Source organism: Aulostomus chinensis, chromosome 24, assembly GCF_037954235.1.
Source record: "Aulostomus chinensis isolate RoL2024-O1b breed Wild chromosome 24, RoL_Achi_v1.0, whole genome shotgun sequence".
Lineage (NCBI taxonomy): Eukaryota > Metazoa > Chordata > Actinopteri > Syngnathiformes > Aulostomidae > Aulostomus > Aulostomus chinensis.
The window spans coordinates 15,605,553-15,630,646 of NC_141343.1; the positions used below are offsets into that span (position 1 = coordinate 15,605,553).

Here is a 25,094-nt window from a genome sequence, read left to right on the forward strand (position 1 = left end):
AGTGTCACCTCCAAGGTTCTGTCATCTCAGTGTCACCTCCAAGGTTCTGTCATCTCAGTGTCACTTCCAAGGTTCTGTCATCTCAGTGTCACCTCCAAGGTTCTGTCATCTCAGTGTCACCTCCAAGGTTCTGTCATCTCAGTGTCACCTCAAAGGTTCTGTCATCTCAGTGTCACCTCCAAGGTTCTGTCATCTCAGTGTCACCTCCAAGGTTCTGTCATCTCAGTGTCATTTCGATGTCACCTCAAAGGTTCTGTCATCTCAGTGTCATCAGCAATGCACACGCCAAGTTCAATATAGATCAGATGAACAGTTGTTGAGAAAATCAGGTCACACAAACAAGCTCTTGCTTTTATAGGTAAAGGTTAATACTGCGAGTGATTTCTCAGCCCTTCAGAGTCACTGAGGTTCATTCAGGTTTTTTTTAACCCCCATTTTTAAATTCTCCTCCTCAATGTGTGCTGTTCTTTTAATTTAGACTTTTCTGACTTCGCTTCTCCCCTTGATTCCCCCCCCCCCCCATCTTTGTGAATTAGAACCTTTAGATCTCATTAGTACTCTGATGTGTCACACTCTCACCCTCTGCCATAGTGGAGGAGGTGACATGGAGGCCTTTCATCGCCACGCTACCGTGAGCTCTCTCTCAAACCAATTTATTTTGTACTCTAAGGCGACAAAAGCAAAATACTATAACAAAGCCATTTTATCAAACCATTCCTGACAGCAATTTTTTAATGTTTGCATCAACCAAATTTCAAGGATTTTTGAGCAAAAAACCAAAAATATATCCCCCCAAAAAAACGCATAAATATCAATTTATCTGCTCCAATTTGGCTCAATCATCATCCCTGACATAATTATAATAGTGTTTGTCATGTTCTCTCATTTGAAAAAGCAAGCTGTTCTTGTCGCCGTAGCAACAGCAGCCTAATGATCTCGGCACAAACCGAATGGTAACTCATCTTGCTCGAGCAGGTCTTTTAGAGAGCGTGAAGGAGGGATGAGAAACAGAGTCGATGATCACCTACACATGCAGTGTTGTTAGTGCAACTGCCAGGAGAGGGTGCTGTTTACCCCAGAGGTGCAACAACTGTGGGGGAACAGCGTGTCAACATGTATGCAGACATGACCACAGCTTGAACGGAAGCTAATTAGTTGAAGGTGTTATTAGTTTTCGCCATGTGACCTGAATCTGTTGAACCATGAGAGGAAATGTCAGTCTGCTTAAACACCCCCTCCTCCTGGATGGGAGAAGTAAGTACTAAATGTACTTGGAAGAATACAAGTGAGGGAAATTTTGATATCAACATGTATTCTTGGTGACCTTTGTCTTGTCTGTCAGCAGGTTGATGTAAAAACTCTGAGGCGGAATTTCACCAAACTTGGTGGAGGAGTGTAGAATTATGCAAGGAAGCATCCATTAAATGTTGGGTTGGATTTGTCATAGCGACACCTAGTGGCAACAGGAAATGACAGGGTTGTTTTTAACAGTATGACCAAAACAAACTCAGGTTTGGTCAGTGCCTTGAGAACTTCAGGCAGTTTCACAGCACCTATTGTGTATTCCTGGCAATCTTCTGTGGGAGTGTTTGCCTCTTTGTCGTCTCGGCCTTTGATTTTCTTCAGTTCCTCTTCTGGCCGTTCCTGTGCAGTGTTAGTGCCGTGCGGTACAGCTCCACGGACTGACACACCAGCAGCTCTTTCTTACCGCCCCCTTCTACATGATTGGCCAACGACAAGAAGTGATGATGACCTCATAGCAGCAAAGCAAAACCTGGGTGTGTTCACAAAGGCGCTGAGAACTTCATCCCCTCTGCCGCAGTTGCCATGCGCTGATGTGAAAACACGGTGTTACCATGGTGAGGACGCCAACCCAACCAGCAGGAGTTGTTCCCACAGTAAGGTTAAACAACGTTTGCGATGTGGTCGGTCCATCTGTTGCCTTTTCCATTACCAACAAAAAATCTGGGGAAATTTGATATTCATCCATAGAACAGGAAACCAGAGTAACTGGACTCCATGGATCTTTGATGAGAGTCTCGGCCAGAAGACGCCTACAAGCTGAATATAAACAACAGTGCCTCCTAGTGGTTACAGGAAGGACCATTAGGAGGCCGTTAGAAAACTCACAATCATGATTTTCTTGGAGAAACGACCATCAATCAGTGTCCACCCATCACAGGCATCTAAATAGACACACCCACTGTCAGGCCTCCATGCTGGGGTGATGGTGGTGGTGGTGGTGGTGGAGGGGCGAGGGATCACATTACACTGTTATTAATAGTCTTCCTCACCGATTTCTCAACGTAAAGTTGGAGCTGACATGATCTAACACCTTCCAGTACACAAGGAGAAACTGCCCACCTGAAACAGGCGTCACGGAGCTCATAGCAGGAAGACATACTTGAAGTGTTTAGACCAGAAATAAGTGCATCTAAAGAAGTCATAAATGTTTCTTGGAGAAGTCGTTTGTTGATGCTCTCATGTGGGAGTGAAAGTGTGGTTGGTCTTTTCTGTTTTTTGACAAAAATCCATGTCAACAGAGCAAACCAGAATCGCTGAAGGTCGCACGATAGGTGGGCCTCAAGTGAAAAACGTGTTGGTGATGAAGTACTTCAGTTAAAAACTACAGTAATTGTACAGCTGTTTTCACAAGTTGGTCCTCAGTTTACATCACCCATGTTAGAGGAATTTGGCTGCTAGTCATGCCAAGAACGTTCTTGAGGTTTTGCCTTCACGTGAGGTGACACTGGCTCTGACCTTTGACCACCACCATGTTTGTGTCAAATTTGTAGACTTTGCCTCGTGATTTTCCTGACACATTGGGGATGTCTGTACGTGTGCTGTCACACTGGCTGGGGTGTAAAAGGCTCTGAAAATGCTCGATAAGGAAGGACTCAAGCAATCACACAGAAAATATTAACTTTCAATGTAACAAGCTCAGTCGTGGGTGTCTTGTTTTGGAAGTTTTATTCCCAGTTACTTCAGGAAGCAAATAGGGACCGATGAAAAAACATTAAGCACAGATGCTTAAAAGCGTGTTGGAATTTGGTATTTTGAATACTAACACCAACATTTTCATTTTTACTGCAAACTGACCATAAATCAGTCCAAATATCACCAATCACTAATAATCCGGACCAGCCTTTGCAAACCCCTCGTGTCTTTTCGTCGATGGCTAACGGACCATGAACAAACCTCTGGCTCAGTAACAACAGTCCCACAAGAGGAAAAACCACATCATGTGTTTCTGGTTTCAAGTATCTACTACCTGGCTGTCCTATCCATACTGCCGCTCGGTGTCTTTCCTGTGATGAACACTGATTCCGTTGTATCTCTACCAAGACGACATTATGCTGGACCTGCTTGGGTGTCTGATGGTAGTACCCTGGTGCTATGTGCTTTACTGTGTCTCCATGGACACCATCTTGCCCACGGTGTTGTCCGGCCTGAGACTTTATTTTTAGAGAGAGTCCCGCTCCTCTGCAAAACTTAATATGGGAATGGCATCTTGGAGCTCTTCTTTCCTCTGCCTCTCATACATCCATCCATACCCTCAGTCCTCCAAGACAGTGGTCCTCCAAACAACCAACACAACCGCTGTCTCTTTTCATAGCCACAGCTTCAAACAGGTGGCTGTATGACCTAAACATGGCTCCTCCCATATACCACCCCCCCATTCTATTTTTTAGGCAGCCCTGCTGGCTTGTGCATGCTCACAGAGGAGTGGGATCAGTGTCGCCTACTTGCATATGTCCCCAAAATGGGACCTCCTCCTTTCCAGCATTAGCAAAACCACGTGTAGCTGGTTTTTAAAGGGGGGGGTGTCACTGTCAGACCTGCTCTTCTCTTGCCGGTGGGGACAGGAAGCAGACCTTGTTCCTAACTGACTCCAACCTCTGTTAGGGACAACTTTAACGCTCTCACGTATATTTTTTTTTCCTCCTTTGACCCCACTGTTAACAGTTCTGAGAGGAGGAATTCTGGTGACCATGAAGTGGGGCTGGGTGATTTTGGCGGCCTTCCTCTCCTTGGGTGCACTTTCCTGGGGGGAGAAGGGCTTGGAAATCCCTGAGTATGATGGCAAAGACCGCGTTCTTGCCCTCACTTCCAAGAACTACAAGTCCATCATGAAGAAGTTCGATGTGATGGTGATCTACTACCACAAACATGTGGATGGAAACCGTAACGCCATGAAGCAGTTTCAGATAGAAGAGCTGGCATTGGAGGTGGGTCCCCGCTGATGTAAGACTGGATGGCGAATGTAGAGGAAGGGTCATGGTGGTGGGAGGAGGAAGGCAATAGTTTCAGATGGAGAATTTGGCTCCAGTTGAGAATTCCTGGATGTAGTCGCGGGTTTTGCACTTCGGGTTTCAGATGATCGGGGTTGCAGCTGTTGACAGGTGAGAAGGAAGAGAAAAGATGGAGATTATTAATTAGGTTGAGTTGAGGGATGCATGGCTCTTCTAGGACAGGACCAGAGAGATACTGTGGGGGGCAGGTGGTAGTGTAGGAGGGAGGAGGACAAGGTTGGAAGGAAGTACTGTCCAGTGATGGGTGACTACATCTTTATTTCCGTGTGTCAATTCACCCGTAAAGACAAGTTTGGATTAGCTTGTCTTGTCATTCGTTTTCTTACCTTTGACAGAGGGACCACTGTATGTTGAGGTGTATTCTGCCATGTACCAAACTGACGCCACATGAGGAACAAAACCACCTGGAAATCCAGCAAATTTAGCTGTTTGTTCCCATTTATCAGAAGAGAGTCACAACGAGTGCAAACAGTTGCAGCGTCTCAGCTCATCCTCAGTACATTTACATGATAACAGAGGAAGCTGAATCTTTGTGTTCGTTGGACGCAACACTGAATGTACACTTATCCTATCTAGATAATGTGGTATGGGATTGATTTCAGCAGTGTGTATACACTTCAATCCACCTCAGACTGGTCTGGAGGCCTTACTATGTTCTGCTGCTGTGCTTTTTAAGCAAAACGTGACTAAGTTAGTGCCACCGTGGTAGGGGAAAACCACAGCGGAAAAAACTCTGGTTGATGTAAAGGCAAAATTATACTTTCTTAATTTCAGTATTTTTCTATTTCTTAACTAAGGAACGCTGCTTGGTGTGTGATGCAGAAGGTGAACTGGAAAACAAGTCTGATTGCAATCAGCTGTCCAGGGTGTACACCTGTTGTTCTGGAGGTGGGCATACTTTGGGCAACAGATTGGAGGGATGGTACTGGGACCACAAATCCAGCTGAAGAACCCAATCAAGCTCGAATGACAGCGTGTCCACAACTGTGCTTGAGAAGTCACTGAGTGTCTCATCTAGTTGCAGCGTTGTAAACTAGCAGGCTTGTTGCAGACCAGCAAGTTTCAACTTATCTCATCAACCCAGCAACTAAATTATCGCTGCGGTTTGTGGTTTCACAATAAATTGTTGGATCATCTTAAAAATCCAAGGAAACAGCTACACCCACCGGCAGGTTCAGACTGGGCCATCGAATTATGGATTTTATATATAAACAAAAAGAAGTCTGTATCATTTAAGAGTGCATTGCTATGATTCCCTCCTTCCTTTACCCTAGATCTTGTAACTAATGATAGCTTGAATAGGTTTATGCACTTTTAGCGATTACTATTTTTTTTTATTAATGGTGCAGTGCATTCAGAAAATTTAAAAAAATCAAAACTAAAATTTTTATTTCTATTATTTGCAGTATGATTATATGGATTAATTAGTAATTGAAAAAAAAAACTTTTGCCGAACCACAATTTTTGTCATTTCACGCCATCCCCCAAAAAACAACAACAACAAAAAAAGTCCCATAAAATCTTTTGCATATTTCTGAGGGAACACACCGCAAAATCGAGCATTTCTGTTTGTACACAACCCCCAAACCTTGGTGAGGTCCTGGAGGGGCTTCGTAGGCCTTCATCACACTCTCCTTGGTCACGTTGTGGTTGTTGGCACAATCCCGAACGTGTTTGACCATATTTTAGATGGAGGCTGGTGTATCTTTTTCAGTGCAATTAAACTGTAAATTCTTGGGACAAGTAGATCTGTCAGTCGGAGAAAATAAATAGACTTTCTTCCTTGTTACCTCAGACAGTATCACGAGTATGCGGGAGTTACTGCATCGGCGGTCCCTCTGTGAGCTGGTGTATTCACCGCAGCAATCTTCCCCCTGCTGCAGCAGCAGTGTCTTCTTACACAGGCACAGTGTGCGTTACACTGGCCTGCATAAGTCACCTCTGTAAATAGCCCAAGACAGCACTGCATGCTGAGCAAGAGGCTAAAAGCTCTCCTGGGATAGATGGACACTTTAGGGGCATATCTCACCTCAGCTACTCCGTCGGCTCTCGTCTTAAACGTCCAGGCCCCTGGATCTGGTCACTTTCCTTGTCAGGGTTTGAAGCAAAATAGAGAACATTGATGGAAACAGCAAAGTTAAAAAACAAACAAACAAACCTCAAATTAAGTTTGTTTTTTCAAAAAGTTAGCATTCTTTTGAAAAGTAGTAAATCTACAAAATGTGGAATAGCAATTCCTTTTACTGATGAATCTGTAGTGAATATTGAGTGACCAACTGTTGGCCTCTGCCGGCATCTTCTCAGATATTCACAAAGTTTTTAGTTTGTGGTGAGACGCTTTGTGGCTAACAAGCATCTAAAAGAGACAACAGAGGTTGTTGAGGACATTAAACCTCGTCAGGGTGGGAACAGAAGACGCATGAAGCCAGTTGTGTTGACGCTAAAGTCACTAGGTAGTTCCTTAGCATAACGTTAGCTTTGTAGTGCTGGTCGTCACGATGCACTTTAGAAAATGATCAAAGTGGTGTTTATCAGTGAAAATGACCTCACGAAATTTGTATTAACTCCTGACAGCATTAATCCAACATCAAATGTAAAAATCCTTTGGAACGCAATTTATTAAAAATGTCTTTGAGTCAACAAACTACAGGCTTAATGATATGAAACTACAGTGCTTCCATCAACATCCAGTGTATTACCTTCCTAGCTGAACTGAGTCGACTACCTACACAGGATTTCTCTCTTCTCAGCCGAGGCGCCGTGACGATTTGGCAGTTTCCCCTCCTCTCAGACAAGGAATAAATGTCCGCTCCCCATTTTTCACAGCTTTGCTGGTTGTTACCCAGGTACCCAGCATATGAATAGAAACAGAAGGAGTTAAAATTAGCAAATTAAGCTGCAGGATATTGCTTTGGCCACTGCCACAAATAGATCAGACAGCAACCATCCCTATCATCTTCTGCCTAAATACACAGTACGATTACTTTGGGCCAAATCCAAGTGTTTTATGTCCGTATTTACAGCTTGTATGTTTCTTCTCTTAGTACAGTAGCTTTAAGACGTGTCTGCATCCATGCGCTGACTCGTGGTAATTTAGTTCTTAAATTCACACAAAAACCGTCAATCGTCCTGCTTCAGCTGTTGGGACACTGACAAGCCTCTGTTTGATGAGTGGCACTGACATGTCTGATGTTTCAAGAGCAGAGAGGAACTGAAGCTGAAATGAGCGCTGCATCACTTGCGACACAGTTTTGAATTTTTGTGAGATAGGTTAAAGGAAACGTCAACGCTTATTACTCATCGTCCCCGGAGCCGGACAAGAAGACCGAGACCCTTGCTAGCTAGCTCAGCACAATGAATGGTTGTGGGTGGGAAGTGTTAGCATGCCTCCATTAAAAGTCCCGTGTTCTGCAAAGTGAGAAGGAGGGGAAGGCAGATGATATTTGGATTTTCCAAACTCATGCCAGGTAATTAGTTGGTCAAACGACTCGTTTGGAAGTTCTAGATAGAAGGTGGTGAGTGAATGATGGCAAACGCCAAATGTGTATTTCGATATTTTAACATTCGTCGGTGGGAAGCTGAGGGAGTTATGCAAATATTTAGCTCTAGTTGATATCAGTGACTATCATTCCAAGGTTCTAATGTTCAATTTGTGGAAAGTGACATCAGCGATCTTGGAGCAAACACAGGTTTGGATATTAAAAATAAAGTTGACTGCAGCGCTTCTGCCAAATATATCCCTCATTATCAAACCAAACATTATGAGACGGGGATCATCCACAGATATGATTAAAGACCCTCTCTTTCAACTCTGACCTTTGCCATGCTGCATACTGTAAATGCCCTCACTCATCAATCACTGCTTTCCACACGGATCAGATTGCAGCCATCTTTTACTTGCCTCCCGTTTTACCAGCACGCCACCCCTCCCCCTATACACACACTGTTGCTATGACACCCTGTGCACCATTCAGCCTTTCCTTGCAAGAAGCACATATGATATCAGTCAAAACAATAATGTACAATAGTCTGGTAATTTGATCTAGTAGATCAGCACCATGTTTTGGATGCTAAGTAGCTAATTGTTAATTGACTCATCGTGCTAGCATTCACTCATGTTAGCATGTTAGCATTTAATGCAAAATACAGCCTTCATTTAGACTACATGTTAGGAACAAATGAAACCTATAGCCTACTGCATTCTCAACTCTGACTGGAAACATTGTGAATAAAAGTCCCGTAATACCTTCGCCATGATGGGCATGTAGATTCTTTACTGCAGGAACAAATCGGAGCAGGAGTTTGTTCAAAGTCCAGTTAACAAGTTAATATTCCTGAACGCTGGTTCCCTCATCTCAAAGTCTATGGTAGTTTTGTTAAATGCTTGGCATTTTGTTCAAGCTAACTTGTGAATTTAGAAGCTTTTGTGTCTTGAAGACGTGGGATGCTAACAAGAGTAAAGGAGACTGCAAAGGTTATGGAGGCCATTAAAGGACAACGGGGAAAACAGAAGTAGCCTGAAACTTAGTTCTGGTGGCTTTGAACCGCTAACCATTGCATTCTTGCTTCAGAAATCATCAAAGTGGTTGATTAGTGAAGCTCATCTTGATTAACAAAGCATGTAAATCTCAAAAACCTTTGTCCCCCACCGAGCTGATGTGGGCCTTCATCAAAAATGCAGTGCAACAGTGACATTGGCTTTTGGTCCAGGGGTCCATGGAGACGATCTCATCCTGTTAGATGACGACAACACATGACCCCTGCTGCTCTCACTACAAATAGTGTTAAGATCAAGTTTTCTGAAGCATCATTAACATTATCACGTTGAATGTGGCATTTTGTGTGTCCATATCGTTTCTGTAAGATTGGCTCTTACGAACCTACTGACCACAATTTTGGTATTTTTGTCATTTGCCATTGTGCCTTGTGAGCCTTATAAAGTGAAATTCTGGATTTCTAGGGAAAACATCCCTACATGACCAGGGAATAATTTCATTGATTGTCATATTGCTTCATCACATGACATGAGATTATATTCCAGGTCAGGATAGCTGCATTTTTTTCCTGCACATCATGAGGAAACACATTCCATTGACTGGGAGATCTAACTAAGAATAATTTAAATGAGGCTTCTGCTCCATCTTGCCTAATCTCCTTTCATCTGCTGAGACAAAAGTCAGACGGTTGCCATGGCAACCAAACCAAGCCCCCCCTTCCTTTCAGCGTGTATATAAATTGCAAGCTTGCATTTTTAATGGAAATGGATGGTAGAAAGAAGGATGGGGTCTAATTTTGAATGTACTATACTGGGCCGTGACGCCATGGCTGGTGGATGGAGCTTTGTCTCTGTTTAATACACACTGAGTCCATGTACTGTAGAGAAAAAAAATCCTACAGTATCTAAAATAATGAATAGTGCAACTTTTCTTATTTCCCTTGACTCCTACTACAGGTTTGCCTCTGACAGATTAGATGGGAGTCTTGTGTGTCACAGATTTTGCAGCTCAATGAAAGACCTGTCAGCAGCTCCCACCAAACCCCCAAAATAGTTCCCGTGGTGCACGCATGCTGTTTCTGTTATGCTATATTTACGCCGGCCACATCCTAACTGACTGTCCTTATGAGAAACCCCCGAGGGGTGACCGCCACATCTAGGAAAAAATTGTGAACATGACTTCAATATAATATCAGTAATGATAGCATCATAAAAAAAGTACTGGCAGCCTTTCATACTTGGAAGTTAGGGTTTTTCCTTGAGAGGAGCCCAGAAAAGGTCGTCCAAACTCCTAGTAGGTGAATGTCTCTTCATTGCTGGGTTTAGTTTTTTTCTGTCATATAATTACATAAACCATTTGTAATTTTTTTGGTGGTGCTAAACCCAGGCGCAGATACCCTTGCAAAATATTTTTTTTTTTGGGGGGGGGCACATTCTATACAGGAAATTCATTTCCTGCCTTATTTAACAATCCAAATCTTCATCAAGTTTTCAGTAGGTAGGCTAGCTGGCTAGCTAATTAGCTTGCTAATTCTCAGTTTCTTCTTGTTTCACATAGTGAGGGGGAACTTTGACAACAGCAGCCCAATGGCAAGCTTATGCCTGTAATGATTTTTCAGTAAGATAACCACCCAGTGTACTGTCTTGTCCTTGGACAAGCACTTACCACGCCAGGCTGTGAGAAAACCTGCAAGAACCAACTTAGTTACATTCAAATAGAACGTGCGATGTGGCAGTTTAGGCTTCATCTTAATCTCTTGAATTTCGCATGGTACATAGTCCTGAACTCTCCTTTTGAAGCCCACCAGTAACTTCAATGTCACTAAAGAGAAAAGAGCAAGGGACCCAGTACGCAACTTTGTGGTACACAGAATCCTAAATGTACAGTTCCCAGCCCTTACCCCCTGCAGTCTCTCTGCCAGAAGGCTCTGTTTCCAGGAGTTAAGGGTTCATCCACAGGCTTCTGAGCTTGGTGTCCATTCTGCAGGGAACTGTAGTCTTTAAAGCTGAATTGTAATCAATAAATAGGAGGAAGAGAGCGGTGAGGAGCACATTAAGTGGGGTTCACCTGGTAGGGAAGTTGCAGCGTCTCAAAGGAGCGTGGTCGTGCTGGACTAATATTTCTTGGGATAAGAGTAGAGCTGTTCAAGGAGGAGGAACTGGCCACATGAAATATAAATGTGAGGATTGGTGCCAGCTGGTCTTCCGCCATAGTCCGTGATCTCTCAAGACTCTGTTATATGTGTCTGCTGTCTCGGTCACGACTCTGTCTCTGTGGTTCTACTCAGTAGTTTTCACAGTTTTCTTTTTATTTATATCTCACCTGCCAAACATGCCTGCCAAAACTCAGACTTTATCTGAACCGTTTCAGCTGGACTCAAGAATCTAGCATAAGGATTTGGCCTGCCAATGCCCAAGAGCAGTCTTCAGGCAGCAGGATCTGCAGTTGGACCCAGATGGAGAGGTCTCTGTAACAACTCCTCTCCTCCATATATTAGCTTTTGAGATATCCTGCTCACAAACACACAACAGAGATCACATGACTGCCTTGGCTGTGTTTTAGAGTTGTGTTTGTAGCCTCATTGCTATTCACCGATCCTGGACCTTTCCAGAAATTTTAAATAGAAATATCTGTTGTGAAAAAGCTCAGGGGGTTTTAGTACCTGTAGTATGTTGTTTTGGAAAGTCACCTGTCAAACCTTATTAACTCCAGTCCAAGGAAGGAGAAAGCCAACTGGCAGGTTACAGGCTTTTATGTAGTTCACCAAAAACAAGCTGCAGGAGTGGCGTTCATTAGCGGCGAGTGTTATGTGACATGTTTATGATGCGGCTGGATGCTGTGACTCATTCACAGATGGTCCCAGACGCTTCTGCCCTTGTCATTTGTTGCACTGAATCAGCCCGTGTGCCTGTGAGGTTTCTAAAGCCTTTTCACGCATTTCATCATATTTCCCATGAGGCCATGTTTCGCTATTGAATTTAAGTTAAAAGAATAATAACGCATCTCAAACATCTCGACCAAAATCGCCTCCTTCCAAGCGGAGTGGTTACTTTGGTGGCCGGTCAGCGTGAGTGTTTTTACGTTGTTATATCTGAATTTTTTATGACCACCCGGCGCAGTGTTATGTAACAGCCTGGTGTAGAACGTCCTCGTGTGTTACAGCAGCTATTACTAATTTACTATCTGGCTGGGGTGGTGAGGGGGGGCGGAGGGTGAGCATCTAATTTTACCCAGATCCCAGGGCACCGGTTTATAAAGGACGATCGGAGCACACAGACATGTCTCCCTACTATTTTCATTCCAAACTGAATTATTTTGTGCCAGTTTAATCTATGTTTTGGCATTTGTGCTTTTATTTAAGTTATTTTTAATAGGGCTTTTTTGAAAGATCATGCCAACTGTTTGGGGAAATATCTGATTATCTATCGTCCCCAGAGCCTCTGTGCTGCATGACCCATGCATGTTAGCTTCGCATAATTAATGACAGTGAGTCAAAAGTGTTAGCACTGCTGATCAAATGTCAGCAAATACACTTGCCTCCTAGTCTTTGCCTGCTTTAATAGAAAAAAAAGTTTTGTATAACATTGTTTATGAAATAACAATATAAAATGACAGTGCGTTGAAGTTTTGCAGTCAGACACGTAGCTGGAACTACTTTCCTGACTGGGCGCAGTGATTTGACGCAGCTCCTCCAAAGCTCCATTGGAACTTGGGTCAACAGAACCAAAGGTTTGTTGAGGACTAGAAGAGCGACTGCTGCTACTGATGATGAGGAGGAGGAGGATTCCTGCTGGACACACCAGCATCCTGGACCTGAGCTAGCTGATGCTAATACTTCCCACCCATTACCAGTCACTGTGCTAAGCTAACTATTCTGGACCTGCGCTAGCTGGTGCTAACACTTCCCACCCATTACCAGCCATTGGGCTAAGCTAACTAACCTGGACCTGAGCTAGCTGATGCTAACATTTCCCACCCATGACCACTCATTGTGCTAAGCTAACCAGCTAAACAGCTCCTAATTAAGCACAGCAAAGAAAAGGGTACATATCTTGTTATCCTCCTTTGAGGATGATAGACAGTCGGCATATTTTGCCCAAAATGTGTGTTTGTTAGGCATTAGTTTGGTAAATTCCTTGTATTGTGAACAACTTCACCGGGAAAGAATTTGGATTCTGATTACTATATTTTATCTGCGACAGCTGGAAAATTTCATTCAGGAATACAACTTCCCCTCCTCAGCAAATAAGAGTTATGACATTTTATGAACATTGACTGGATGTAAATCATGACATGTATTTGTGTAAAATATATATGGAGTTTCCGGGATACTGAGCTGCATATGCATATTTCATAGGCTATCTGTACATTCACATGCTTTATAGTTACACACATCCTACATCTCTTCTCAGTGCTGTGACTCATGCATGGAGACACGTGATTCATCTTTTGTTCCCTTATGAAACACACAAAGAATCACATGGGAACAATTCAGGTTTTGACCAGCCATGAAAGGAACAAGCCACATTCTACCAGAACATGCAAGTCCGCCAGACTGACAGATGCAGGACTTGATCTAGGGGTGGGGGGTAGGGCAGCAGGACACCGAGGAGATTGGATAGATACATGAGGGTGAGGCTTGATGAAGTTTGGATGTGAAAACATGTTTTAGGGAATATTTAAAAAGAAGTTACATTTGTAGGGTTAATCAGCACAAGTCCTGCAACCCATACAGCAAAAGAAGTCCATCTGATGTACAGCACATTTTCATCCCGGTCCAGTTTAAGATACAAAAATACTGGTTTAGGAAAAGATCGAGGTTTGGTTTCAAACAAGGACAGTTCTGCTAGAACACACGCTCACTCTAACTGTGGCAAAGCAGGAGCTGGCCGAGATAAAAATGTAACGGGTTCTTCTTTGGCCCATTCAGCAGCGCTCTGAAAACCCGCCACATACAGTAGTTCTGAGTTGACGGAGAAACCCTACCAACAGCATCCTCCTTGGCAGAGGTAAAAACAATAATACCGACACCACCTCATTGGAGTTTCAAAATAGTCAACAAATTTATAAAGTTTGCCTCTTGTCACATAATTCTTTGTTGTTGTTTTTTTACACATATAGTTAAGTATTCTTTGTATGATGTATACTGTGTACTGCTTTTTAATGTTTTTATGTTAGTCTTGTCTTTATTGTATGTTTATGGTGTATAAGTACTTAGAGAGCAATGCAATATCTGCAGACCAACTCTGTGTATGTGTACACATACTGCAGAAACTGACAAGTCCGATCCCAATCAAGATTCATTTTAAACAAACACGTCAGCAGCAACAGTATCCGTCTCTCAAGTTCTCTTCAGCTGTAGTAGCTCACATACAGGCTGACCTGCAGGGAGCAAAGGAGAATAAGCATGCGAGTGGCTGTATTACATGAAATGTGACCCCCCCCCCCCCCGTCGGCTGCTTCACCACCTCACCGCGCTCATCGTTCGCTGCACTTGGCCGTGACAGCGAGGAGCTGGAGCTGGTTTCTGACAACTCACTGTGGCACTCTGCCCTCATCTAGCGTCACCTGAGAGTGACTGGGCACGGACAGACGACTCTGCTGACCTCTCACTCGCATGGATGAGTCGGGTGACAGCAACCCATGAGGACAAAATACCCCGATGGACCAGAGGAGAGAAAGAGGCTGATCATTTGAGCGATAAATCAAGTAGAAAGTGTTTAAATTGATGAGCAGGAATAGCGTGAACATGCGTGTCAGGTGACTGCCTCCCCTGTCCACGCCTCTTTCTATATGTAACGTGCCTCCGCCATCTTTCCTGCTCCTCAACAGGCTTTCTTGCAAGCCCATATATAGCAGTGGGACTCCACAACTTCACCTCTCTTAAAAATACCCCAGTGTCACTAATATGGCCACACTTAGGGGTAACAGAGACGGGCATATAGGATGAATATCCTCAGCCTGGAAATTCTCTTTATTTTTTGTGAAATGCTTCGTCCACTCCAACGTCTCTGCTGGAGAAACAACCTTTTTTTAATAATTAGAAGTGGTGCTTAACCTGTCAAGTTGTACTTTTGGTCAATACTTCAGTTCAAACAAGCCACTCATTCAGAGGGTTAATTCTGTGTACAGCAGAACAGGTTAGCAACAACAACAACAAAAGATTTGAGAGTAAAACTATGAGCAGAATATTAGATGATGTTAAATTGTTTAAGGTTTGTGAAATAATTTTGAAGTTGTTATTTTTTCCAAATTAAAAGAAAAGCTGTTTGAAGTTGAGACTTATTAACTTAGCCTGTACAAGCAGTTACTCTAAAAAAAAGAAAAGAAAATCATGTTTGGATTCGTGAAAGAAAGTTTTCCATTTACAGACAAAAATTTGGGATTTGCAAGGAAAACCTTTGGATTCTCATTGATAAATTTTTAGTCAGGAATTGGTTTTCCTGGCAATGAAACACGTATATGAGAATGTTTTTGAGTTCAGTTTTGATGAAAGAGTCACGATCACATTTTGAGTTGTTGTTTTTTTGTTTTGTTTTGTTTTGGAAAAGTCCTGACCAGAAATGCAAAGGTAAACTTGTTTACTTCGAAGGTATTTTATTCATATTTATGTTGTGGTGGCCTTTTCTGCACCGGTTTAAACAAATATTCAATGACACCAAGAAACAACTCAGAATAAGCCTATAAACTTATATCCATACATCCCATCAAAAACAGGTTTGTCCAACTTGAATCTCCTGTATAGTGATCCTTCACTGCTCCCTCCACCTCCGTATACGGACTTTCTTGCCATTTATTGCTGTTGTGTGTTTTCTACTTTGCTGTGGTGATATTGCAGCAGCCACTACATGGCCTCAGTCACCTCTACATGAAAGTAGGTTGTATTCATCATGTGTTTCTACCATATATCTGCTATCTACAGGTTTGCAAAGCTGCGGCTGCTGAAAATCCAACAGAATGCTCGTATAGATGAACACAGTTTTGATCAGTGTTGTTTTGAATGGTTGTAAACCCAGAGGCTTTGATTATTGTGCTTTGCCCTAAAGTGTTACCTCTTCTTGCAGTTGATCACAATTCAATCCACAATGATCTTTCAGGTATGTTGAGGTCTGCCTTTTCTTTTACAAAGCTGGGCTGCAAAAAAACCCCAACAACCTGAGATTCTTCTTCTGCTGCTGCTGCTACTGCTGCAGTATCCGCTGATTATTCTCTCCTTGACTGCAGTTCAAGATGAAATGATTCGAAGCAGCAGCAGCAGCAGACGTCACAGACCACTGGAGACTGAATGCTTTCAAAGTCCGACAGCAGCGGCAACAGCAGCAGCAGCTTGGGACTTTGCCAGTTTTGACTTTAGTTTTGACTGTACCTTTATGTACCAGAGCAAGCTGATCATAGCGGAGTGTACTTATGAAAGACCAGTGTGAGAATTCTCTCCATCCATGCACGCAGCAACTGAGGCCACCTCATTAAAAAATGATGACAAAGAAGAAAAGATTTAGTGCTGTCTTGAGGTGAGAGATACTTGAAGGAGATCATGTAGCAAAGCTTGAATGAGTATTATGTAGTTAAGGGGTAGAGTACTTTTGAGGGAATCTTACTGTTCCTCTTACCTTTCTGGAGTCAAAAACTAATAAATGACCCAATGCACTGGGGTTTGCATTTTCTTGAATTTGGGCAAACAAATAACAACCCTTTCTCAGCAGAAATGAAACAATACAAAAATGTAAGGAGAGTTAAGAAGTTTTGAAGAGCAATGTCGCAAATACCAAACTGTAACAAAGTGGTTCTCACATGGGGAGCATCTCTGAGGTATCATTGGTCTCTGTGTAGATTTTATTGAGTGTGTTAATCTTAAGTATAACACATCTTACCCCATTTAGACCAAATGTAACATATGAGCGCCACCTTTTAGCCCCGACGTTGTCAATGTCATTTAAGGTGTTTTCATCAAAAATAAATGTTTCTATCTGCTACTGAGGCTGAGGAATAAATGTTTAAGTTGATGTTTAAAAGATAGCGCAGGTTTAAGGAGGAATTTTCTAGATGTTTTAGGTCTAAAGAGGTTAGGCTGAGGCCTGTAAGAGCCTACAAAATTATTTTACATGATACCAAGCTCATTTAGCTCAGTCAGGTGTGTTTCTCTCCAGTATTGTACTTAAAAGCCTAGAGTACTTGTTTCGTGTGATGGTAAAGTTATTGGACTAAATCTGGAGGTTGACACTAAAGCCAAAATGGAATTCCAGTCTGTGGGCAAAAAAAGACCACTGCCATAATATGAATAGTTTACAAGCTAGTTTGAATTGTATCTATTTTGCAACGCTGCTTTGCTGACTGCAGTATAATGCTTGTGGCTCATTAGAACTACAATGTATTGACATCAAGCAAAAGTGAGATGTGAACACTGGCGTGTCATCTGCATATGTGCATACATGTGTCCACACGTGTGCTGTGGCTTCCCTCTTGCTAAGTGTGAGCTCCTCTGCTTTCCACCACACCTGTCGCAGCGTCTCTTCCCCTCGACATACTTGGCTCAAGTTCTGCCCCTCTTGTTCTTCTGCAGACCCTGCTGTCCAGGCTCTTCTCATGTGGGCTATGAGGGCTGTCAATTGTTGGCTTCGGTTTCACTCCGATTTAGAAAGTGCAAGGCAGCAATCCAACGCTTTTGCTTTTAAGGCCTTGAAATGGAGATGGAATGCCACGGGTTTAGTCATGCAAATTAGACTGAAAATTACATTGTAATGGAGCTTAGAGATTTGGTAATGATGGGACAACAGATGAGACTAAATCTCATATGATGTAAACTTTATCCACCCTCCAACACCCCCCCCCCCCCCCCCCCCCCCCGGTTTCTGTCTCGGTGCAGCTTGCAGCCCAAGTTCTGGACGATCTGGATGATGAAGACATTGGATTCGGCCTTGTGGATGAAAAGAAGGACAGTGCTGTTGCCAAGAAGCTGGGTGAGCTTGCCAGGCACTGACTCAGACCTCGCCTGACTGTCAACAGTAGCAGCAGAAAAGAAAGATCTGGCTCAATATGTGTTTTCTCATGGCGTCGCCTCATGTGTTCACTAAATGTTGCTGATGAAATATCATCCAGCAACCTCTGCTGCTTGTATTATTTTGTTATTCCAGTTGGTAGAATGGAATGTTGTGGAACACAATTATGCTAATTGTACCACCAGCATGGACTGGCAGCGCTTGACTGACATGTTCTCTCAAAAGCATCCGGTGACAGGGAGATACTAATGAAAATAAGTTATTAAGGAGTAACTTAATGATGGAGTTTAATTAAGTGACACCTGCTGACTCCGTGTGTCACACGGTGTTACTCAATCATCATGAATAAATAAAAAATACACAGAAAAAATGTATGATATGACATTAATGTAGGACAAAATTTGTTTGGAAAGATGCAGCATTAATTAATGATTAAATTGTCTGTTATGGGATTCACACTGCAATGAAGACTACAGCTCAGAGAGGAGGGCGTACAGGACAATCCTGCCCTCAAGTGTTGACCAGTGGTATCACACATGTGCAACCTCAAATACAAAAAACAAAAAAACCCAACTAAATAAGCAAGTTTACATTTTGGTTAGGAACTAAAATTTTAACTCAAAAGGCTATTGAATAATCTTAATGTTTAAAAACAACTGTACATATTAATTAGAAAATTTGAAAACTATGCATGGAAATATGCATCGTTTTTATATGCAAAATAAAACATTTGTATTTAACTTTTAAAACCTTTAATATACCTTGTTACATGTTTGTTTTCATACATCACATGCAGTTACTACAAATTGTATATAGTGGCTGTACGGTACATACATATTCTATACAAATACACAGTACTTGCAGAAAACAGCTGTTTGATAAACTTAGTTCTTTCCATTAAAAAAAACAATTAAAAAGATTGGTGATAATTTTGCAAGCATTTGGAACTGTGGCAATCATGACTGATTTTACAGCAAACATATTACACTGCAGAATAACTTTAGTTTTGGTTATTTTCCCTAAGAATTGCTTGTCTTTGCTACAACAACTACTAAAACTGTATCAAATGTGAATGTTAAATACTGTTCATGTACTTCATATGGAGTAAAATGCAAGTTCTGAAAACCCTCCTCAAACTGTTTCCCGCACTTCCTAAATACTGCTGTTTACTACAATGAATAGAGAATCACGATCCTCAAACGTTGAGTTTTGACACAGTGAAAACGTAAATCAAATTTTCTGCCACTTGGATTTGTCTTCGTTGGCAGTCTTCCATCGATCATGATTAGAAACTTCTCAGATGAGTGACTGTCCTCTCCTCAGGTCTGGATGAGGTGGAGAGCATCTACATCTTTGCCAACAATGAGATCATTGAATACGACGGAGAGCTGGCCGCCGACACCCTGGTTGAGTTCCTCTACGACGTAAGTACTTCATGGTCAGTGATGAGCAGCGTTTGGTGTGACCAACTATTTCTAATTGTTCTAATTAAAGCAGTATAATAAATGTATGTATCTAGAATGGATTATATGAGGAAGTAAGAGCTCGAGGAGGCAGATCTTACAGCTAAGCTGGACCTTTGGAGTGAGCCAGGTTCCCATTTCAAGCCAGCCACTTTAGAAAGTGTTCCATTTTCCAGCAGCAGGAACTTTTCTTTTGAGGTATGGAGACAAATGAATTGACAGAGCAATCACACTATACATTTTTCTTTTATCAGGTGATTGAAGAACCTGTGGAGATCATTGACAATGAGCGTGAGCTGAAGGGCTTCCACAACATGGATGAGGTCATCAAACTGGTTGGCTATTTCAAGAGCGAGAAGTCTTCTCGTAGGTTGAAGCCCTGAGATGATAAGAATTAAGAGAGCTTTAAACTAAACAATCCTCGCACTTAAAAATCAACTTGGTCCACCCAGGCATGACTTTTGTCTTTATTCATCCTCTTTCTCTGTCCAGATTTCATTGAGTATGATGACGCTGCGGAGGAATTCCACCCCTTTGTGAAATTCTTCGCCACATTTGACCCCAAGGTTCGAGTTCCTTGATTTTTTTTGTGTGGATTTTTAACACGTATGTGTATTCTGCACCAGACTTATGTCTTGATGGACCTTGCTTTGTGCACTGGGGCAACACTGGTCATGTTGGAACAGGAAAGTTTCATCCTCAGACTGTTCCCACAAAGTTGGAAGCATGAAATTGTCAAAATGTCTTGATATGCTGAAGCATTAAGAGTTCCTTTTGCTGGCGCTAACACGCCCAAGCCCTGATAAACAACCCCACACCATAATCTCACCTCCACCAAACTTCACGCTTGGTACAATGCAGTCAGGCAAGTACTGTTCTCCTGGCAACCACCAAAACCAGACTCGTCCATCGGATTGCCAGACAGAGAAGCGTGATTCAACACACAGGGAATGCATCTTCACTGCTCTAGAGTCCAGTGGTGGCGTGCTTTACACCACTGCATGCTTCGTGTTGCACTTGGTGAGGTAAGGCTTGGATGCAGCTGCTGGGGCATGGAAATCTATTCTATGAAACTTGAGCCAATCTGAAGGCCACATGAAGTTTGGAGGTCTGTAGCGATTGACTTGCAGAAAGTTGGCAACTTCTGTGCGCTGTGTGCCTCAGCGCGCGCTGATCCCACGCTACGATTTTACGTGGTGTACCAGTTTTGTAAACGAGTTGCTGTTGTTCCTGCGTGCTTCGACTTCATTATTATGACAGTAACAGTTGACCGTGGAATATTTAGACGCAAGAAAAATTCATGAATGGACTTATTGCACTGGTGGTATCCTGTCGCGCCACCTGTTTGTGGAAGCAGTCTGCATGCCTCAGTGCTTGATTGAATACACCTGTGGCCGTGGAAGTGATTGGAACACCTGAATTCAGTGATTTGGAGGGCAGTATGGTGTAGCTCAGAAACAGAGCGAGATATTTTCAACATAATGTAGAATTTAAAAGGCTGCATAAAATGAGCTTGAGAAAGCGAAAACCTTTGTATGTTGGCCGTGTATTTTTCAGAATGTTAGATGATTTAGACATTTGCAAAAAAAAAAAAAGCCTCTGCAAATAACACTGAAGGAAAACCACAGTTTTTGTTTGGAAAAGTTATTATATTCATATTTGCTATGTATCGTTATAACTTTAAACAAAATAACCCAGCAGACATGCTATCAAAGCTCATCTTCAGTATGTGGCTTGCTGCAAGCCCATTACCCATGATGTTTCATCCACGGGACATTAAAAACAGCAGCACACAAAATGAAGAATGGCAGGGAATGCCAACTTAAATAATGGGCCAATGGCAAGCCTGTACCTGTAATGTTGTTTTCACCGTCCTAACAATCCATAAGAAACTGTCAGACAAAATCTTCTTGGTCTTGATATTAATTCAGATCGCCAAGAAACTGAAGCTGAAACTTAATGAAGTTGACTTCTATGAGCCCTTCATGGAGGAGCCCGTCACCATTCCAGGAAAACCCTATACTGAGGCTGAGCTTGTTGAATACATCGAGCAGCACGACAGGTGAGAACCTAGAAGATACCAAAGTGGTATTAGCTGCAAAACATCGATGGGGACCCATAAATCATTCGTGGATTCTTTCACATATTTAACATGTTTGTTCCCTATAGACAAATCCTGGAATTTGTCCTAAAACCTAAAAATATCCATTGTTGAAATGGGGTTTTGGTTAAAAGTACAAACAACATCAGTACATACCACACTTGTACATTTTAAAGCTTTTCTGGATCTAAACATTGACATTTGCCAAGACGAGACTGTAGAGGTTGTTGCAGACATTGAAAACAGAAAACAGAAGAAAGGTGAAACTTAGTTGTGGTGACGTTCAAGTCATGTGTCCATCTTCAAACAATTGCATTTACACTCAAAAAATATAAATTTTTCATTAGTGAAGATGATTTTTCTGAAAAAAATTGTGTAAAATCATCAACTTTTGTTCACCACAGACCTGATTTTCCGGAGTAAACCAAAATGCAACATAAAGATTGCACTGGTTCTCTATTGTCAAGAGAACTCAGAGAAAAGCTAACTTGCTGTTGGACGACAAAAATACTTCATGCTCACCATGTTAACATCCATTTTAATGGATGGCAAAAAGTCCTCATTCCTGCGATGCTAACTTCCTGGTGGACAACAAAAATAAGTCATCCCTGCTTTGCTAACGTCCTGTTGGACTACAAAAAGACCTTATTCCTTCTATGCTAACCGTCAGTAGTACTACAAAAATACATCATCCTTGACATGCTAATTTACTGTTGGACTTAAAAAAAAACTCATCCTTGCTTTGCTAACGTACTGTTAGACAACAAAAATACCTGATCCTTGATATGCTCACTTTCTGTAGAACTACAAAAAAACCTCATACCTGACATGCTAAATGCCTGTTTGATGAAGAAAATACCTCATACGTGAGATGCCAACTTAATGTTTAATAACAAGACTATCTTATACCTGCAGTACTCTGTATGTTGTGTCAATCTTCTGAATATATTTTATAATGTTACAGGCCCACTCTGAGGAAGCTTGAGCCTCATAGCATGTATGAAATCTGGGTAAGAGGGAGTCCACATTTCTTGTTCAGTTATATTTCTTGTTGATCAGTACATAAATTTAAGTTACACTACTTGTTTTAACAGGAAGACGACATTGACGGAGAGCATATTGTTGCCTTTGCTGAGGAAGATGACCCAGGTACTTCTTCGGGTTCTACACATGATTATTATGCAAATTATCTAATAATCTGGGCTAATTGATTTTCTTAGATGGTTTTGAGTTCCTGGAAATCCTAAAAGAGGTGGCACGTGAGAACACAGATAACCCCAACCTCAGCATCATCTGGATCGACCCTGACAATTTCCCCCTGGTACGAGTCCTTCACAGAGCAGTATATGTGTCATTTATCATGCTAGTTACGGGGTCAACCCATAGTCTGAGTGTCACTTTCAGATATGCTTACCTCTCTCAAGAAGGTTATGGTTCCATTGCTGTTGTTTGCATCATGGTCGTTAGCATCATGACGGTATTGACTGTAATTCACCAAACCTGACTTGTCTTAATCTCATCTTTATCTCAGCTGGTTCCATACTGGGAGAAAACCTTCCGTGTCGACCTCTCTTCTCCTCAGATTGGTGTGGTAGATGTTGAGGATGTAAGTAGCCTTTCTCAGAATCAGAGGAACCGGTGCCATCACTGCAGCAACCGACCAGCCAGGGGCCTGAGATTACAGAGCATGACATGCATCAATTTAGCTCAAGAGTACCAGGGTTGCTCCCAGTCTAAAGGTGGTGTCTCCTTTTCCAAAAGCTGTATCAAGACCTCACCACATGTAACACACTACTTAACATGAATACACCAGTCATATTCTACAATCTATAAACTGTGCAAGAAAATCTCATGAAAATGAAAAACAATTGTGTTACTGAAGTAATAAGTACTTATTTAGGAGTCATTTTAAGTCTTCTTTTTACAAAAAAAGTAATCTAAGGAGAGTAATTAGTGCTGTAGTTAACAAAAAATATAAGCAGCACATTATTACAGTTTCAAGAAATCTTTCTTCTTGCCAAGAAATCACTAAACATTTTGATTTGGGTGAAAAAAACTCCTGAACCAAAACTGTTCCACCCCTCCAAGCTTATCGATCCTGCTAGCTAGTGCTATAGCTAACACAACAAAAATGACACTAATGCAATTTAAACAAGTAGGGGAGGTAAAATAAAGTTTGTAGGAATGTGACAATGGTGAGAAATTAGTGGAAAGTAGTGACATTAGCTTAGCTGCTATCAAGAAGCAAGCTAGCATGAGAAGCACATGATTTTTCCATCAGTTTATTTTTTATAATAAGGCTCTCAAAGCAGCTCTGGCAGCAGCATAAATATGCATGGTCAAGCAATACTGAGTAATACATTTGAGAGTGAAAACATTTTATATTATCTAGTTGTTGATACTCTCCAGCACTTTTAGCTACAAGTACATGGCTAATGTTTGAGGTCCGGCAGTGGTAAAACCTTCTCAAAACTTCTAATGCTGACTACTTTATGAACTAAATTTAACGTGTGGGTGACGTATCAATTGAGGGATGAAGTTATTATGTTTTTTGTTTTTTGTTTTACACTTGTTGATTCTTTTTACCTGCCAGGCCGACAGCGTGTGGATGGAAATGGATGACGACGACGACATGCCTACAGCTGACGAGCTGGAGCAGTGGATTGAAGATGTTTTGTCCGGAAAGATTGACCCAGATGATGATGATGAGGAGGAGGAAGATGACGACGATGACGACGACGATGATGATGATGATGACGACGAGGATGATGATGATGATGATGATGATGATGATGATGATGAAGACGAGGATGATGATGATGAAGATGACGACGATGATGACGATGACGATGATGATGATGACGACGATGATGAATAAATGTAATAGCAGTTGTTTTTTAACATCTTGCAGCCAACACACTTGATGTCACTTCCTGTTTAGTCCCTTCATGGTTTCCTGTAAGGAAAAGTGTAAAGGGGAACTTTCTCGAGATATTTAAAGAACCTGAGAATTTGCATCTCTGTCGATGAACAGCGTTGCAGCTCAATATGGTGGTGTGTTACGTACATGTCCTTTGCTACTGAATTAAAATAAGTTTGTCTCAGAGGATCACGGTGAACGTTAGCTAAGATGCTAACGGAGACTAACCTCCCTGACATTTTGTCACAGCTCGGGGTTTGACCCTCCTCACTCTCTCCAGTTGACTGTAATCCTGTTTCAATGACATGTTTTCTACTTGAGAAGAAACAAACACTTTGTTGTAATATTTTTAAAGAATCTAAACTCACTGGACAGTCTTAAAGATGAACACAATCTTGGAAAGAGATTAAGAGACTGGATAATAAAGTACAAAACAAAATCATTTGTTTCTGCTCTCACATCAAAAATGAAATTTTACAAAACCAATTCTCTTTGTCTTCATTTTAGTATGAAGTTATATTCCATGTGTGTTCAAGCATTTATGTTCTTGAATTACTCATACTGTCAGGGAAAGAAGCGAGTCCCCATCATGTAAATTAGAACATACCCTACAAAAGGATAAACCAGAGGGAGAAAGAAGGATAAGTTAAGATTTGGGTAAGGAAACAATTGGTCAGCACTTGCTTGAAGAAATGAAACTTAATGGGAGGGAGGAGGAACTGAGAAGAGAGAGAGACAGACAGAGAGAGAGAGACACGTCCATCCCCACCTCTCACCTGAAAGCAGCTGGGATACCCCCCCCCCC

General features: G+C 41.9%; 1 protein-coding gene and 1 long non-coding RNA gene across 2 annotated transcripts; one reads left to right on the forward strand and one right to left on the reverse strand.

Annotated features, from left to right (window-relative positions):
• Nucleotides 1-3,849: 3,849 nt before the first annotated feature.
• casq1b (calsequestrin 1b) lies at nucleotides 3,850-24,761 on the forward strand. Its single transcript, XM_086197556.1, has 11 exons — nucleotides 3,850-4,229; nucleotides 17,673-17,766; nucleotides 19,129-19,229; nucleotides 19,523-19,634; nucleotides 19,761-19,834; nucleotides 21,200-21,330; nucleotides 22,334-22,379; nucleotides 22,464-22,518; nucleotides 22,590-22,690; nucleotides 22,901-22,975; nucleotides 23,963-24,761. Exons 1-11 carry the CDS (start codon nucleotides 3,993-3,995, stop codon nucleotides 24,245-24,247), a joined length of 1,311 nt encoding a protein of 436 aa, XP_086053682.1. The 5' UTR covers nucleotides 3,850-3,992; the 3' UTR covers nucleotides 24,248-24,761.
• LOC147238890 (uncharacterized) lies at nucleotides 19,659-24,382 on the reverse strand. Its single transcript, XR_015111819.1, has 3 exons — nucleotides 23,956-24,382; nucleotides 21,526-23,041; nucleotides 19,659-21,338 (listed from the first exon to the last, which is right to left on the reverse strand). It is a non-coding gene; the product is annotated as an uncharacterized LOC147238890 (long non-coding RNA).
• Nucleotides 24,762-25,094: the final 333 nt, after the last annotated feature.

Bases quoted from the DNA above. Each gene is read 5' to 3' on its own strand.
- casq1b (XM_086197556.1), top strand. From the start codon at position 3,993: ATGAAGTGGGGCTGGGTGATTTTGGCGGCCTTCCTCTCCTTGGGTGCA. The intron at 19,230-19,522 runs GTAAGTACTTCA...TTCTTTTATCAG, and splicing joins TGGTTGAGTTCCTCTACGAC to GTGATTGAAGAACCTGTGGA. The intron at 19,635-19,760 runs GTAGGTTGAAGC...TTCTCTGTCCAG, and splicing joins CAAGAGCGAGAAGTCTTCTC to ATTTCATTGAGTATGATGAC.